A 17,765-nucleotide genomic window follows, 5' to 3' on the forward strand; every position below is an offset into this window, starting at 1 on the left:
ACACTGTATGCTCTATGCACGGAGCCCTATTTAAAGTCTCTATCCCCCTTCCACATTCCTGCCTGAGCTAAACTTGAACCAAGAATGTTTGACTCAGGTTGGAGGTTTGTGGTATTTCAAAGGCTTACATCGTAGGCAAAGCAGGTTTGCTCACGTTCTGGGTGGCTGGCATAAACATACACGAAGGACAACATGCTTTAGGAGCAGCTTCTCGCCCCATTTGCCCCCCTCCCCCCCCCCAATCAGGCTAACAAAGAGGGGGTGGGCTAGGGAGAGGAGCCTCCGGGAAGGTGACTGACACCACGGGCGCACTTCAGTCCGGGGAGGTGCAGAAGGGGACTGAAACGAAAGCCCACACTTTGGGGCCCGGCCCCCGCAGGCTCCCCGCGCTCACCCCAGCGATGGATCGGGCCCCTTTATTACCGGAACGCGCCTGAGATGCTGCCTCCCGGCTTCTCGCCGCGGCCCCGGCGGCCTTGGCCAAGCCAGCGGTGCCTCCGCCAACGCCGCTGCGGGCCCGCGGGGTTTGGGCTGCCGTCCCAGCCCAGCCCGTCGGCCCCCTGGAGGCCGGTGGGGCGCAGAGCTCGGCGGTGGGGTGGATTCTCCCTGGCTCCCAGGTGGCGCGGCTCCGCAGCTAACGCCATGCAAGTGCTCGGCCTGCTGCGCCAGGCTCCTTACCGACCAGCCTCGCCAGCGTCCACCGCCAGCACCAGCCAGGGGCTGCACGGGGCGCGCCCGGCCGGGCCCGCTGCCGCCTCCAGCACAGGGAGGCGAGAAGCGCCAGCCGCCCCCGGCTTCTGCGGCCAGGAGCGGAGCCGGGCGGAGCAGATCAGGAGCCGGACGCTTTACCTGCCCCGGCCGGCTCTGGAATTGCTCCCACTAATAAGGCGTCGGGAAGAGCAGCTTTCTGTGCCAAGTAACCCTCTTCTCCCCCCGCCTCCTCCCACCCTCCTCCCGGTCTCCTCTCCGGCGAAGCCAGCTCGCAGCTGCTGCTCCCCGGGAACCCATCATGAAGGAGGCGACGAGAAAGAGCCCAGGAAACAACTGGCCTTTAGCGCCTTCCTTGTGGCCCGGAGCCGTTGGGTTGAGGTGAGGGCGCTGTGGGCCGAGTCCGGGAGGAACGGAGCCTAGAGATCCAGGGTTTTATCCTGCGCCTCCTCCGGCTTTGTTTAAACTGGAGCTGGGAGAGATTTCCCCCTCCCCCCCGCTCAGATCCCGTGCACATGTTGTACACCCGCTCACATCTCAGCTGAAAGCCATCAGAGAGAGAGAGCTGGAGGAGGTGGCTCGGGAGGGAGCTGTTCATCCCCCTTGATCATCCCCTCGCCAGTCCCTCCTGCACACTTAGAGCTTTGCACCTTTGCGCATTTTTTATTTAATAAATTGGTGAGCTCATTATGTTTTTCTTTCTTCTCTGCTTGATCAGTCCCAGGAGAAGAATGGTAACACGAACCGCATCAGAGTGTGAAAATATTGTCCGGGAGGGAGAGAGACCGAGCGGTGGTGAATGCACTTTGCAATACGCTAACAGTGCCTAGAAGGGGGGAGGGTAAGTCTCAGACTAGTTGGTATTTTGCTGGTAATGATGTCAGCTGTCTCCTTCAAGGGCTCTTTTCCCTCTGTCACGAAGTGCAGTTGAGGCTTGAGGGCGAGGAGGGGAAACCGAGGCCGTCTCCGGAGGGGTGTGTGTTTGGTTCAAGGAGTTCAGAGCTCGCCTTTCAAACGGGAGTTCCTGTTCCCTCCTTCGGTCCCAGCTGGAGTTGCACCTTGTAGCTCCGGATTTCTTTCGTGGTGGGAAGCAGCTGTTCTGATGGGGGAGATGATCTCCTCCTGCTAGAGGCAGAGGTAGCATTTCATCTCGCAGAGGAAGAGCTTGCAAATTGCTCCCTGGCAGTCCCGCTCTGATCAGTGGGTTGCGGAATTGCGTGCTTTGACCAGCGCGTGGCCCCCACTTCCCACCCAATTTCCCGTAAACCATTTATTGTCGTATCGATTTCTCAGTAACTTCTGATCAGTCTATCTGCCGATCATATTTACTCTCTTGTTTTATAATAACGTGGATCGATCATGTGCTTCACAGTTTCCTCGGGAAAGCCTCAGCCGATGGGCGATGATTTCAGTCGCATTTGTGGGGGAATTAAGTGAATCTGTGTTTGCGTTTGTTCCGCAGGTTACAAACTCGCCCTGTGAACTGCGCGGATTGGTGGTGACTCGAGGCTTGTAACAAAAGTTTCTTCTAACCGACTCCCAGTTTCGGGGTGACGGGGAGAGACAGAGGGGAAAGGAAACTGGCCCCGAGTGCAAGGAATAGCGCCTCTTCTTCTATATATGCTGCCATTTGCCATGAAGAGAAAACAGAAGAGATTTTTGCAAATGACGTTGTTGTTCATGGTGGCTTTAATTTTCCTGCCTAATATTGGCCTGTGGTCTTTGTACAAGGATAAGCACCTGGTGAAATCCCCAGAGCCAGGAGAGCAGCAGGTGAGTGAGGTGTGTGTGTGTGTGTGTGGGGGGGGAGTTATAGTTTTGTTTGCTAAGTAACCAACCATTAAGATTTAAAAGCATCATTTAGCCTGATCCGTGGCTGCTATAAAAAGCTAGTTTGCACTTAATGATGCTCATGTGTCATTTTTAACTTGAGATTGCTTTGAATGCCAAATTATATTTAATAGCTTGATGACGTCTTTGATATCCCAAATGGTAAATATAATGTGGAGAAAAGGAAAGCATGCATTATACAAAAAACGTTAGCGAGGATATTGTAGAAGGCAAATTAATCTATGGATTTAAGTTTCTCAGAAGAACACTTGCATGAATGGTTACAAAATCTGACTATGTAATGTTAAAGAGCTGGGACCAAATGCACACTCTGATTTAGACAGGCACAGTCCAGTGGCTGTATCCTGGCTAAATTTGCCCCCCCAAACTCTGTAATATTCACTAGGGGGAAACAAAAAGTGCAGACATCAGAACTTCCATCTAGCCAGCATGCAGTCAATGTTGCCTCCTAGAAGGAAATACAGCAGTGTGTCTATTAAAATTGCTCATCATCCAATCAAGTTAACTGTCATTTGTTCTTCTCCTGCTAGGAACTGCTTTTACTTTTTCTACTAGAAACTTAAAGAAGTGACTGTCAGTCTTCTCCTTTCTACTGAATGTTGTTAATATGGCCTGCTACAACTGTAGATAATGTATACAGAGATCAGGCTGTGTGTTTGATGTCATAATATGCACTTAAATATTTCAAAAGTACAGTCCTTCAGTCATAGTTATTATTAGCAGCAGTTGTTATAACCTGTTTTTTCTTAATATGGTTCAGCTAATTAGATTTATATATTGCTCATAAATCTCAATAAGACTTTCATTAAATTATATATATTGAGAGTTGTTATAATTCAATATTTTTAATCACTAACTGCTCTTAAATTACATAATTACTTCTTTTGCATAACACTGCTGTGTTTCCACTGTGTAATCTTTGGTATGCTTTAAGGCTGGTTATTTTTTAAAAAAAGTTTAGTTTGATCTTTTAGCTTGTTTACCATTTCCACAGCATTGATATGAGTTTATTAGATAGCATCATGTATCATCTTAGTATATTAATATTCTTAATTTCAAGGGTCATCACCCATATACATCGTACAATTTGCACATATTGAATGTATTTGTCATCCTATTCAGTTGAACAATGACATATGTCACTAACAATCAAAGAGTTTTGCTACTACTAAAGTTTACTCTTCACATTACCATACCTATTATGTATAGTTGTAAAATGTTGTGAATGAAGATACTACTTTATAATAATAGGAAATCAATGTCAGTTCCTCTATTTGCAGAATCCTTTGTCTTTACAGATTTTTTTAAAATACATTGGATCTCAGATTATTAGGAGCTAGAAATATTTTTTTCGAAAGAAAGTCTAAAATATTGATTGGTGGCTATCAGTAGTGTACAAGGGGGGAAAAAAAACCACTTTAAAATCTTTTCAGTTTCTTCTTCAGCTGGTGATTTAAGGAAGGTAAGGTGTTCTATGCGAAATCAACCTTTCAATGACTGACGCACAAAAACAGTTTCTGTTTTCTAAAAAATCATGGCTAGAAATATATTTTCCAGTTTTAGAGATTACAGCCTAAGTAGAGCAACATGTATAAGAAAAAAAGGGAAACAATTAAAAAAACCAAATACTACAAGAGTGAACTTGCCACCTCTGAGAGATCAGCTGGTGGAATGTGTGAAGAGCTAATGAGTCTTATTAATAAGATTTTAGCAACTTTAAAATTGAGTAAGTTTTATTTCTAATGCTAATTGAACAGCAATGTGACTGCGGGAAACGAACGGTAAAAACAATAAAACCTGGCAATGAAACTTTCAGCCCTGACTTCAACTTTACAAAACGATCTGGATCTGTTCAGTTGCCTACAGTCCAATATCACTATCATAAGTGAGGTTCATTGTTGAAGATGTCATAACAAATAAGAACATCAGGTTGAAGTAGAGGTGAGTAATGTTACTTCCGTACATTTAACTCGTCCAGTTGATGTCATGATTTAATGTATGCTATATTATAGACAAAGGTGTACAAAAGGAACAAAGGATTCAGATAGTTTTGAATCAAACAACTTAAATACTTACAATCTTCTTTTTTGCTTTATATTTTAAGGTAATCTCAGGGAAGAGAATTGGTAAAACAATGTTAACAATCTGCTGACCCATTTTTCTAATAACTGTACAAAGAGAATAACTGTTTAGCCGTGAAACTATATTTCTTACAGACTTTTTATATTAACATTCTAAACTGATCAATAATGAATGCTGCAAGTTAATTTTAAGCCTAATTAAGTACGATATCGAAAAAGTTAGCTGTGATGTATTTTAGTTGTGATGTCAGAGAAAGCATGTATAACTTGGAAAAATTAGTCTGTTACTGTACAACATGGATATGATTGGGAAGAGGGGGAAAGAAGAGAGAATTATGACCTTAAAATAATAGGTGAACAATTGGTTGAATCAGGAGTGACGCTTGCTGTCATGAATAAAACATGTGTCCAACTTTTTTATAGTATATTTTGACATTGTCTGTACTAGTTATAGAGCTGATATCTTACTTTGTTAAAATTAGGCTAACATTATGTTGAATAAGCATCAGCTGTCCTTCACTGGAGGGTACGGTATAGTTTTATGGCACTTTGACTCTATATATTGCATAAAAATTACCAGTGAATTTTTAAAGAAGATATCTTCCAACTTACTTGGTGAATAAAGGTTCTGTCAACCATTTTTACCTTACGAATCTGCTAGTTACAGAATAGGATGCGAGGAATGATAGTGGGCTGACTGAAGCATTGACATCATGACAATAGCAGGCAACAAAACTACTCAAAATGGATCACATGGTTAAATGAGGTGTCTGTTTTTATCAATATATAGGAAAGAGGCCCTGCTGTATGGTATGGTTGCATGTGGGGAAAATCTGTGGTATTTATATACCTGAGCTGATAGACTATGTTACAGTGAAATGATGATTTTACAGTTCCTAATAATAATTAATAGAATTTTAGTAGACCATCCTTAAACTTATTCAGATCACATTGTGAAAGTCTTGTATCATGGAAGTCTTGCATAGCTATTGTTAACATCAAAGCTTGCTCTTATGAGAGGGAAATGGAAAATCAGCTTGGAAATATGATACTGGCAGCACTGTTTCGGAGTATATCATCACTTTAGTCATTGTGCATTAATTTTATATGCAGTACTAATCCTTGAGTGTTTCATACAGTTTTATTTCTCTGGTCTCTTGTAGTTTTCTGGAGTGATTATTTACATTTTGGTAGCTTTATCACTCTGCTGATAAACACAAACCGATCAATTATCATCACAAGTATTTAAACAGAGACTCCAAAGGCACAGTGGCACAGACCAAGGGTTCTAAAATGACAGGAAAGAATATTAAATTCTCCCTAAAAATCCTGTTTAACAATTAAATGGCAATTAAGAAACCCTAAATATAAATCTCAAAAATGAAACTGAATTTCTCTTTTACTCTCTATAAATCAGTCTTCCTTTTTATACCATGGAAACAAGATACATGTAATAGACCAGGTTGTCTTTCTTTCTTTTTTTTTTAATGGCCTTGTTAATTCTTTAGCACATCATGGTGTATTTGAGTTCTATTTACAGTTTTTACAGTTGGCGTTACTTTATTGTAACTCATTCATTCTGTTCCTTTGTATTGTTTGTCACTGAAATATTCATATACATTATTTTAAGTGTCTTGTCTGATCTCTTCTTATCACCTGCCCAAGGAAAGGAGTTTGGATATTAAACTACTCTGATTCACTGTTTTAATTTCACTTCTCATTTTCTCTTATTGGAGTGCTTGTTGTTGCTTACTCCTGTAGCCACTATGATATAGTGCTAAAACAGAGCTATTTAATTTGGATGGTGTGACACCCTGACACCCCAGTATTCACCTCTGCCATGAAATTAGTGTATGTTTTATAGAAAGTATAGCTTGTGAGGTATCATTCTAAAAGTCTTGATCTGCTAGACATTAATATCTCGTTGCATTATATGTGTTATTGTTGTGTGTGAAGTTATGAAGTTTGGCTATGTATGTGTTACTGAAACATGTGAGGTTGAAAACACCCACAAGCAGCCTTTCAGGTACAACAGTGAAAAGGCCAAACAATGTTCATGGCTTATTGAGGAAATGCACACAGGCACAAGGATTACCCCAGGAACTGTGTACAATAGAGACCTCTCAGAGATAGCACTACACAATGGGAACCGTTTGACCCAGTTCAGCAAAAGAGCTTTCCAGCAAGTGTGAAGAAGATATAAAAGGGGGATAATGCGATCATGAGGCTACCTCACTGTCCTTGCAACAACACACCTGGAAACACCCTGGAAAGTGATGGTCTCAGATTAGAAGGATCTTTAGCCTGTGTATGAAAACCTGGGAAACCAAAGGCAATTTGTGCCTTAAGACTCTGCCAGTCTGTTTATCACTCAGGGTGAGAATTTGTTAATTTATAACCTACCTATCTAGTGTGTTAAACTCAGTTTGCAGTTTTTGTTTATCTACTAAAATAGTCTGCTTTGATCTGTTTGCTATTCCTTATAATCACTGAAAATCTATCCTTTGTAGTTAATAAACTTTTTTGGTTCTCTCTAAACTAGTTTGTGAAATTCATAACTGGAGGCAAAAAGCTGTGCATATCTTCGTCCACACTGAGGGAAGGAGTGAATTTCATGAGCTTACGCTGCACAGTTTTCTGTGCAGAGCAAGACAATACAATTTTGGATTTGTACCACAGAGGGGGAGGGCACTTGAGTGCTGGGCAATCCCTTAGTTGATTCTTCCCATGCAGAGCTGATTTCAGTGTCTGTGTCATTCTGCAGATGGGTGTGTCCCTACTTGCTTGTGTGCTAGAGGAGGCTTGAGGGCCTGGCAAAGCACAGGGTGAGGGACCCCAGGCTGGTGGAATGGGCGGGCTCAGTGGGACTCCAGTACATCAGGTGGCACCCCATCAGTGGGGGACAGTCTATCACAAATGGTATCTTTGTAACACTTTTATGCACCTGTAATACAGTTTTATCCATGTTTATTCTATGCAACTATTCTTTAATGTAGGAAAAATTATTCCACAGGATAGAATGTCCTGTAATGCCTTTCATAGTCAAGGTATCCCAAAGATAGGTACATGTTGAAAATTACTGTGTTATTTTTTATTGTTTGTTTGTTTGTTTTTTGAGGGAGAGGTGGGGTGGAGAAGGTAACATGGTAAAGTAAGAGCCCACCTTCAAGTGATGGTCTTCATGTATTCCATTGTGCATGCTCATGCGCTCCATGTGCCTAAGACTGGAAGATTTGTTAGTAATATCCATTCGTAATGCCTGTGCCCTACTGCTCCGAACCAAGGCCATAAGGGGCGATGCAGACCAACTGACTCTCCAGTTCCATTCCGCTGCCGATGGAACCACTCGGTGTCTGCAGCACTTGATACTTTCTTCAGCTTATTTACAGTTAAAATTGTAAAAAGTTCCTTTAATACTTTTAGATAGTTTTAGCTATTTCTTAGTACCTAGTTAGTTTAAATAAGCTTAGGGCTTGGGTGTTCCCTCTCTCCCTCACACTCTCTTCTGAACAGGGTGACCTGAATGCCTGGGATTCAAGAATTGTCTCTCCTGGCCCTCCCTGTCAGTAACCATCTGAAGTGCCTCTTACTACCTTGGGGAAACTCACATCCTCTTGAAGTGCAGGGTTTGCTGATCCTTCTGCAGCAGGACTCAACAAGTCCATGAGTGTAGACTTTGAAGATATCTTATGGATCGTGTTATGAGGCCCCAGTTTGATCTGGGTCAGACTGCAGGTGGAGGCACTGAGATTCCAAGGCCAAGAGGAGTAGACCTGAAGACTCTCTTTCACACAGGGACATTAGGAGGGTAGAAAACATACTCCTCAATGATTAAATAAATCCTCCTCTAGGTCCACTTTCAAGAAGATGACCCCTTTTTCAATGCTATTAAAGTTGGGTGAGATTCTGCGCCCTTGGTAAAAGGAAGCTGAGGCACTCACAAGAGACACAGTACCAATCTCCTGGCTCTAAAGAGCAAGAGTAATTTGAGACTGGCACCATCTGCTGGAATGGAACCATCCATGGTACTGACGAAAGAGAAGTATCAAGCTCTTCCCCCTCCAACTATTGTATAGTCATACTATGATAAGGAATTGTTGGCGCTGAAAGTTCTTACAATGCTGACTCTTCCAGACAGAGAGACAGGAGTCCTCCATGCCACCACAAGCCTGCAGGGAGATACAGTACCAATGAGGATATTGTCATCCTCCAAGATGTAGAGTCTCCCATTCAATCCTCATAAGGATCGATACTACCAGACCAGGGGTGGCACAAAAGAGAGAGTTGCTCCCTGATATCTTCCCCAGCAATGATCTCACAAGTTCTGTGATTCCAATAACACCACCCATGGAAGTGGGATCTATCTTTTCCTCCTCAGGTGCATCAAAAATGGGCAAGAGACCATCACTGCCTGCAGTAAGGAGGAGTCAGGAGGTTAGTCAAGATATAAGATTTAGAGTCTCTCTTGGGATCCTTTCCATTCTAATAATACAGTGCACCCATGTTGGGACCAATGGTGTGGGATCTATTCCATGAGGGCCACCTCAACCACCATTTGACCCTCCTTAATGGCTGTAATGAGGACAATGTGACCGATACATATGCTATCCTGTGTCAGAACAACCTGTCAGAAATCACGACATTCCTCTCCTTAGAGAGAGGAATCTGAACCTGCTTAGGAACTAATGGAAGGGGAAGAAGAATCGGAACTGATGGGGTTATCATCATCATCATCCCCCGATAAGGTGGTTGTGCTGGCCTCACTTTCTCCTCCTGATTACAGGCAATTCCAAGACTTATTAAGGTTGTCTCCTTCTCCTGGAGGAAATGCAGGAGACATCTCAAATTCCTCGACATTCTGTAGCACATGGGACCTAGCAAGGGACTGCCTGTTAATGAAGATATTTCAGAATCTGGCAGGGTGGTCTGGCATTCTCCAGCCACATGTAGTCCCACTCCAAAGAGGACAGAAAATAAATATTTTGTACCAGCCAAGGGAGCAGAATTTTTATTTACATGCCCTGCCCTGAACTCCTTAGGCCAAGCAGTCTCTGAAAGAAACAGGCAATATTAGCCAAAATCCATCCCTTCCGATAAGGGAGCTGAAGGGTTGGACCTGTTGATGAGGAAAGTTTTTGCTTCATCCAACCTATAGTTCCACATAACATTCTGTCAGGGGCATTAATTGTTAAATGCAACTTTGTTAGTAAATTCTGCAAACTTGGAATAATTAACAAGCTCCTGCAGGAGGACAGAGCACAGTTCCAAGCTGCCAGGTCATTTTCAAACCTCAGTCAATGCAGCAGACACAACTTCCTGTTTGATGGCAACAGCTATTGTCATGAATAGGACATTGTGGCTTCAGTCCTCAGGATTTTCCAAGGAAGTCCAGCCTACTGTGGAGAATTTGTTTGTGAAGGGAACAATCTGTTCAGTGGGAAGAGAACTGATTTGTTACACTTACTGAAAGACTCAAGGGCAACCCTCTACTCACTAGAGATCTATACTCCATCAACAAGGAGGAAATTCCACAGGCCAGAACCATATAAGCCATGACTCGCACCTCAACACTTTAATGATAAAGGGTTTATGAATCACCAGAGAAATGACAGAAGTTGCAGTAAAACAAACACATTTCCCCTTCTTCCTCCTTCCAACGCTAACCTGCCACTAAGAAACACTTTCGGATTTCCGAGAGCTGTGAACCACTCCAGATACCATGTCCATCTACCCAAACTTATAATATCCAGTTTTGATGGCCATCTGTTTCTTTTCTTCCAAGCTTGTCTGATAACAGTCAAATGGGTACTTGACATTATTCATACTGCCTACACTATAGAGTTCCTTTCCCTGTTCCTCTTCAGGGACGCCTCTTGCAAAAGGATGCACAGTCAAGAACTAGATCCTCTGCTTCATCTGTGAGAAATAGAGGCAGTGCTGTTGTAATACCAGGGAAAGGAATTTTTACTCAAAATATTTCCTCATCCCCAAAAAGAAGGTAAGATGGAGTCTCATCATGGATCTCAGATAGCTCCATGACTGTATCTGCAAACTGAGGTTCAGTTTCAGTAATTTCCTCACTGAACAAAATACTACTGATTCACAGCTCTCAGTATGAAGGATGCTTATTTCTATATAGACATCCATTCCTCCCACAGAGGATTCCTAAGGTTCACTGTATGTTCATACCATTATCAATATACGTGCTTCCCTTCAGCCCTGCAACTATGCCAAGGATATTTACAAAAGTACTTTGTCGTAGCAGCTCATTCTAATGACTGATTACTGAGGGGGTGATCTCATCAAGAGGAACTGACAGCAACCTCAACTTTGGTCAATCTTCTGAGTTCACTGGGAATCTGCATAAAGTTTTGTGCGTACAAAAGTCCATTTTAGACTATAGACTAGATTTTATTGAGGCAATATTGGACTCTATCAGTGCCAAGGCATACCTTCCTCAGGACAGATTCCAATCTATAAAGAACTTGTCACACAACTTCAGCTGAGCCCACAGACATCAATCCATTCATTCTTATTCTCCTAGGTCACATATCTTCCTGCACCTGTGTGACACCCTTCATGGGACTTTGCGTTTGTTGTCTCCAGGATTGGCTTTGAACAGTATATGTGCTGAGCAAACACAGTATGGAAAAGCTAGCATTGATTTCCACACACAATGCAAGCTTCTCTAGCCTGGTGGGAGAACAAGGCCCCCTGCCTCAGAAGACATTAATCACAGTGCTTCCTTGTGCTATATGCTTATCTAGATAGGCACTCCACCCTAAGGGACATGGACTTCTCAAGGGTCCTGGATGCACATAAAACTATAACTGTGTGCAGTCCGTGAAGCCTGCAAGCGATTCCTGCCATTCATACAGACCTTGTATAGTCAGGTGATGTCAGACATGATTACAGTATTCAACGTCAACAAACAAGGGGGTATGATATCCGTACCTCTATGTATAGAAACTGTCAATCTTTAGAACCGGTATATTTGCCACCAGATCACTCTGTTGGCAGTGCAGCTCTCAGGAATACACAACACATTGGCAGGCAGCCTCAACGGACAGTTTTCCAAGGACCATGAATGGGAGCTACATGATTCCATAGTATAGACATATTTTCCCAATTTTGGGGGGAGGGCGTGTTCCATCCTAGTATCTGTCTGCATCTCAAGAGGACTGAAAATGCTTGATCTACTGTTCCAGAGGAGCTCAAGGTCAGGGAGACTCACTCCTAGTCATTTGGTTGGGACAGCTGATGCCTCAAACTAGACGGAGTGTTGGTCATCCTGATTGCTCCCAGATGGTCTAGACCATTCTGCTTGCCCAATATTTTTCAGATGTCCCTGGACTTGTTCTCTTAGGACAGGCAAGGTCAGGCATCTCAGTACAACTTCCCATCACAGGACAGGCTGGTATTTGGATGGGTGTTGACTCTAAAAAGGACACATTCACAAATGGTTGAGGTTATTCTTAACTACAGTAGGAAGGAGTCCACTAGAAAGTGCTACGTAGAGAAGTGGAAAAGGTTCTGTCTGGGGTCAATATTATCTGATGACTCTCTAACATCCCCATTGTGTTTAGAATATATAGATATTCTAATATATCCTTTCTTTAAAGACTTTAGATCTGGGTACACACAACAGCTTTTTCTGCCCGGCATTCCCTAATTTACAACCACTGTACAATGTATGTACAGTGTCTGAAAGGTCTGATCATAGCCTTTCCTTGCTATAATGAAACCTACTCCATCATGGGGCTTCAATCTGGTCCTTTCAGAATTAACAAGACCTCCATTCAAACAACTGGCCTCATGTTCTTTGATCCACCTATCTGTGAAGGTTCTGGTCGCCATCACCTCAGCTAGACAGGTAGGTGAGCTGATCCATCAAGGTTTGGCATTCTACCTACAAAGAACAAAATCTTTTAGGAAATTGCTTAGACTCTCAACTAGGGCCAAAGCTGCTTTGGTAATCTCACTTTGAGATGTTCCTCTTACTGAAATCTGTAAAGCTGCAACATGGCATTCTGTTTGTACCTTCATGAGACATTACACCCTGTTGCAAGTTTCTTCAGCTGATGCTTCTTTGGGCACAGAAGCCCTCCAGTCATCGATACCACAGAAGTCCTCGTACCCTCCTTTAATTAGCTCTGCTTGTCAGTCACTTACAGCAGAATACACAGGGACTATCGCTTGGAGGGGGAGGAGAAGTTACTTACCTCATGAAGTAACTGAAATTCTTCAAGATGTGTGGTCCCTCTGTGTATTCCTCTACCCACCCACCATCCTCTCTGCTTTGGATCCTTTATGCAAGATTCATGGTAGAGAAGAAACTGGAGAGGTGATTGTTCTGCACCATGCCATATGTCCTCTCTTTGGAGCACAAGAAGGAGAAGGGCACAGGCATGGACTAACAGACATTGCTAGCAAAAATCTTCTGGTCTCAGGTGCATAAAGCACAAATGCACCCATAATGGAATACAGATAGGCACTACACATCTTGAAGAACTCAAGTTACTATACAAGTCAAGTAACTCCTCTTTATTCTTATTTGCTAGAAAACTCCTCTATTACCCCTATTCTATTTGTTTAAATCCTTCTCTCACCTCCAAGTCTCCCTCCTTTTGGTTGCTAGAATATCCTTTTCCTACTGGCTTGAATTCTTCCCCCACCTCCCCTGCCCCTAGTTTCTCACATCATTCCCCTCCTCCTATTATTTGCATACCCTTTCCACTGTTTCTCTCTTTTCCTCCCCCTCCCCAGTCTGTCTGTCTGACTTCTCCACATTGGAGAGTCTATAGGAAAGAGTGCTTCAACTTTTGTGCTTCTCTGGGTGTCCAGCATCTGCCTGTGTTCCACAATGTTCTGCTGCACAAGAGCAGAACAGATCAGAGATGAGTGGGTACTTAAGTTAGCTCCCTAGGTGCACTGGCTACTCCATTCTCCCAGCAGTACACTAGTGAGCAGGGCTTTGTCATGAGTGAAGCAGGTAAGGAAGGTAGGTTGGCAGGGGTCATTAAAGAAGTCACCTTGTTCTCCCAGCTCCTGCTCTTTCCTCCAGCTCCTGCTCTTTCCTCCATCACCAACACTGCATCTAAATCTAATGTCTTGTGCAAATTTACACTGGTTTAATTTAGCTGGTTCAAACTCCTACGTGGACACACCTAGGTTGATTTCAAATTGATTATGTCAGGTTAGCTTGGGCAGGCTGAACTGATATGTCTGTCTATGGTACTTATATGATCCCCATCACCAGAGTATCTGAGCACATCACAATCACTTTAGGGTATTTATGCTCACAACACCTCTGTCCCAACTACTACTGTCCCAACTTCCCAGATGGACAACTGAGGCATAGACTAATTGACTTGCCCAAGGGCACACAGGAAATCTGTGGCAGAGCAAAGAAGTGAGTCTGGGTCTCTGAAGTCCAATGCAAATAGCCTTCCTCTCTAGTTTGTCCTTTCTCTCTAAGATACAGGATATAAGCAATGTAAGAGTATGCACATACAGTTTTAAGTCACACCTTTAGTTAAATTACTACAACTTTGTGTGTCAATGAGTCTATGCTTCCGCTTTCCCTAGCCACTTTTTATCCCAAAGCATTTTGTAAAGCTCCAGGTGAGATAATGATAACCGAGGGGCTGTATAGGCAAATATGGCAGCTGTTGAGAACTCAGCAATAGCCAGAGAATATAGAAAACTACAGGGCATTTGGAGAAATATGCTGGGATAGTTTTACACAAATTTGTAGAAAAATTAGTGGGGATTTTACCAAATGTCCAGAATGTTTGCAGTAATTTATTTTCTATTGTGCTTGGATTTGTTGTTTATATTCTAATATGAGATACTATTGTAAGCCACAAGGAAAATCATGAAAACAGGAACAATCTTTACAGAGTTTTTACAAAGTAGTCTTGCCTGCACCACAGGGAACCTGCAAGTTGAGTGAAAACATCACTTTATGCCCTATTTTTTTATGTCCCATAGCAAACATCTCCATGAAAAGAGCCATCTTATATTCTTTTTATTACTGGTATAGTGGAAGCTGGGTAGTGGAAGCTCCATTACTACTTGGTACTTCATTTTCTCTGTCTACTGACCTGCAAGGGGCCCTATAGAGAATGGAGTAACTTGTGATGATCTTTGATGACCCTGTGGCCTACTAAGAGAAGTGTTGATTCTCTGTTAATGAAATAATAGTTTTTCCTCCCCAAGTGTGATAGAATATTCACTGATATTTGCATATTTAAAACTTCCAGCCTTTTTCATGTGGAACATCCCTTCAAAATTATTTATTTATTGATTTGTAGTATCAAAGCACCTAGGACCTCCAGACATTGTGCTAGACACTCTACAAATACAGAACAAAAAGACAGTTCCTGCCCCAAAGAGCTTACAACTTAAGTATAAGATGAGATAAAAGATAGAGACAGATGGGGAAATAGAAGGAAACAATGAGACAATATTGGTCAGCATGATAGGCTATGATCTCAGTGTACCAGTGGTCTAACCATTGCCAGGTTTTTGCAGGCATCATGGAAAAGGAAAGTTTTGAAGCAGGAAAATGAGATAGTTTTGGCAATGTTTATGGAGAGCTGCTCCCCCAGCCTGCAAGGTATTATGGGAGAAAGCACAAAGGTGCTTGTTTGATAATTTAACAAATGGGTACTGAAAGTTGGCATCATGGACTGATTGGAGTCAGGAATCAGTATCTTGATAGTGAGTGAGAGAGAGAATGTTAATGCAGATGAATCTTGAAAGTATATAAATGCAGATCCAGTGACTCCTAGCCTGCCTGGCAGTCACAAATCAGAGCTTAAATGGTATAAAGTTCTGTCTACTGGCTGTCTGTACAGGGGTGAATTTCACTTGCAGTATAAATAGTTAAAAATGCAGTTAAAGGAGGAAAACGTGTTATATCTACTTTTGCGTGCCTGTACATCTTGGTGTGATCTTAAAAAGTCTCATTTTAAAATGATAGAACTTTTATTACTTTTACTTTTGGCACCTAACAATATTTTTATGTTGAATTCAGTATACCAGAGGAAGTCCTCCTGTGGCTAATCTGATACCTGTCTCTTTGCACGGATATTACCCAGAAGGGTATAATTTTGAAGATAAAATGACTATTTTCTATATCTAAACTACAGTCCAATTTAAATTTTATGTATGTCTATTATACAAATCCTGTTAACATTTTCCCCTGTCTATTTTAGATTAATTAATTGTTGACAATTTTTTCTAGGAAAAAAAATCTAAAAATAATCCAAAACATTTTCCCCATGAAGAATCTAAGGCCCTGATCCTGCACTGAACTCAGAGTATGTGGACCTCTGCATCCATACAGAGATCCATTTAAGTCAATGAGCTATTGTGGGCTCAGGTGTCTGTCCACAGGGAGCACAGTACCGAATTGGGACCTAAATTAGAAAAAGAACAGCTCAGCTATATAAAAATGTCAAAAAATAGCTACATTATGGCCCTGATCCAGCAAAACACTTAGGCATGTATTGACTTCAGTGATATAACTCTATGTTCATAAAGTTAAGCACACGTTTAAATGCTTTGCTGGATTGGGGCCTAGGAGAGGGGCATGTTTGAATGGTCACATTAAAAAACACTGCAGAAAAGTGAATTTGAAGGTTGATAATTTACTCAGAAAAGGAACTCAGGAAATTCTCAATTAAGATTCCCACACCTACCCCACCTCACCCGCAGCCAGTCAGGCGGAGCAGACTAGGCTGACTAAAATAAGCTACAGCATAAATCTTTGCCCTTCCCTCAAAATTAATGGGATGCTTTTTTTTTTTTTTTTTGGGCAGCGTGTAGGGGCGGTGGAACCAGTCCAGTAAACTCTTTCCCTTGTCTTTGGTTGACATGATCTCAGCCTAATATACCAGCTCCCGTCTGAAAATGTTTTAATAGAGTAACCTCAGAGTACATGGTATACTGGCAAGCCCAAGTCTCTTATGATTTATGGCTTGCTATACATGCTGTACAGGACCTTGTGCTGCCATTTTTTGGAGAAGGTTCTTCTGCTGGAACCTTCCTCAAAATAGTTCTGCAATTATGGAGGAGCGAATGAACTCTCTTCTCTGAGGACATTTGTACAGCTTGCCAAGCATTACTTACAGAGTAGTATTCTGAAGGGGAGGAGAAAGCTTGCTCAACAGATGTAGTTATACCATACTAGGAGGAGGCAGGAGGCAAACGTCGTGTAGGTAGGAATTTAACTGAAAATTGTCTGCCTTTCTCATTCATAAGTTCTCTCACATGGCATCAACAGATCTTAAACTGAGTTTTTCTGACTCTTATTAAAAAATACTGAATTAATGGATTAGATGATGGCCTCCAAACTTATTCATATCTAGTTTCTCAACCACTGACCTGACCTGATTTTTCCAATGACAAATACCTGCCTTGACAATCATGTCAGCTGCCAAGCCCCATACAATTGCACTGTGTGAAAAAGAAATATAAAGTGACCTGTACAAAGTGGTTCTATATGAATTATGAACTTACATTTCTGTAATGCCTTTCCTACTACTGAAGGATTCCAAGTGGTCTATAAGCTTGAACTAATATACAAGATATATAGTCCCTGATTGTCCACTCTGTCCAAGAGTTGTTTGTAACTCCCTGAATCAGAGCTACCCGGTCCCAGCACAAGTTAGGGATGTACATGGACAGCACAAACTTACGCCACCGGTGTAAGGTACCTCAGAGGACTTTATACCAGTGGAGAATTGGACAGAGTAGAACTTTCTCCTGCAATGCCCCCTCCCCTTCCTCTCCTCCGCACACCCTGTTTCTGGAATGTCTCCAACATGCTCTCCCCTTATCACTACACTGGGAAGGAATAGATAGCTCTCATACAGGATAGTAGAGCCACCTCCACCAGATTTATAGCAGCAGAGAGTTCCCATACAGAGGGAGCCTTTTCCATTAGCCATCTTTTGATGAATTTAAGGCCCCTTCGTACTGTTTATGCAGTGCAAATTGGTCTTAGTGGACTAGATACTCTGGCCCATACAGTTCATACATTACTTCATCCACCACTGAAAAACAGTGAGTTCTGGGCTAAAACATAGTGACCATTTAACAACCTATATCAACACC

General features: G+C 42.4%; 1 protein-coding gene across 4 annotated transcripts in view; it reads left to right on the plus strand.

Annotated features, from left to right (window-relative positions):
* The first annotated feature begins 294 nt into the window (after positions 1 to 294).
* The window catches only part of GALNTL6 (polypeptide N-acetylgalactosaminyltransferase like 6), a 935,360-nt gene continuing 917,889 nt past the window's right edge, over positions 295 to 17,765 (plus strand). For 2 of the 4 annotated variants that reach the window (XR_012158633.2, XM_073341635.2), the window contains exons 1-3: positions 295 to 1,089; positions 1,427 to 1,549; positions 2,171 to 2,481. Coding sequence is in view for 1 of the 4 variants with exons in the window: in XM_073341635.2 (XP_073197736.1) it covers positions 2,329 to 2,481 (153 nt within the window). In the remaining 3 variants the exon portion in view is untranslated. Of the gene's footprint in view, positions 1,090 to 1,426; positions 1,550 to 1,727; positions 1,846 to 2,170; positions 2,482 to 17,765 lie in introns of those variants that run through there. The other 2 variants (XR_013635712.1, XR_013635713.1) reach the window with 2 other exon arrangements.

This window comes from Lepidochelys kempii, chromosome 4 (assembly GCF_965140285.1).
Source record: "Lepidochelys kempii isolate rLepKem1 chromosome 4, rLepKem1.hap1, whole genome shotgun sequence".
Lineage (NCBI taxonomy): Eukaryota > Metazoa > Chordata > Testudines > Cheloniidae > Lepidochelys > Lepidochelys kempii.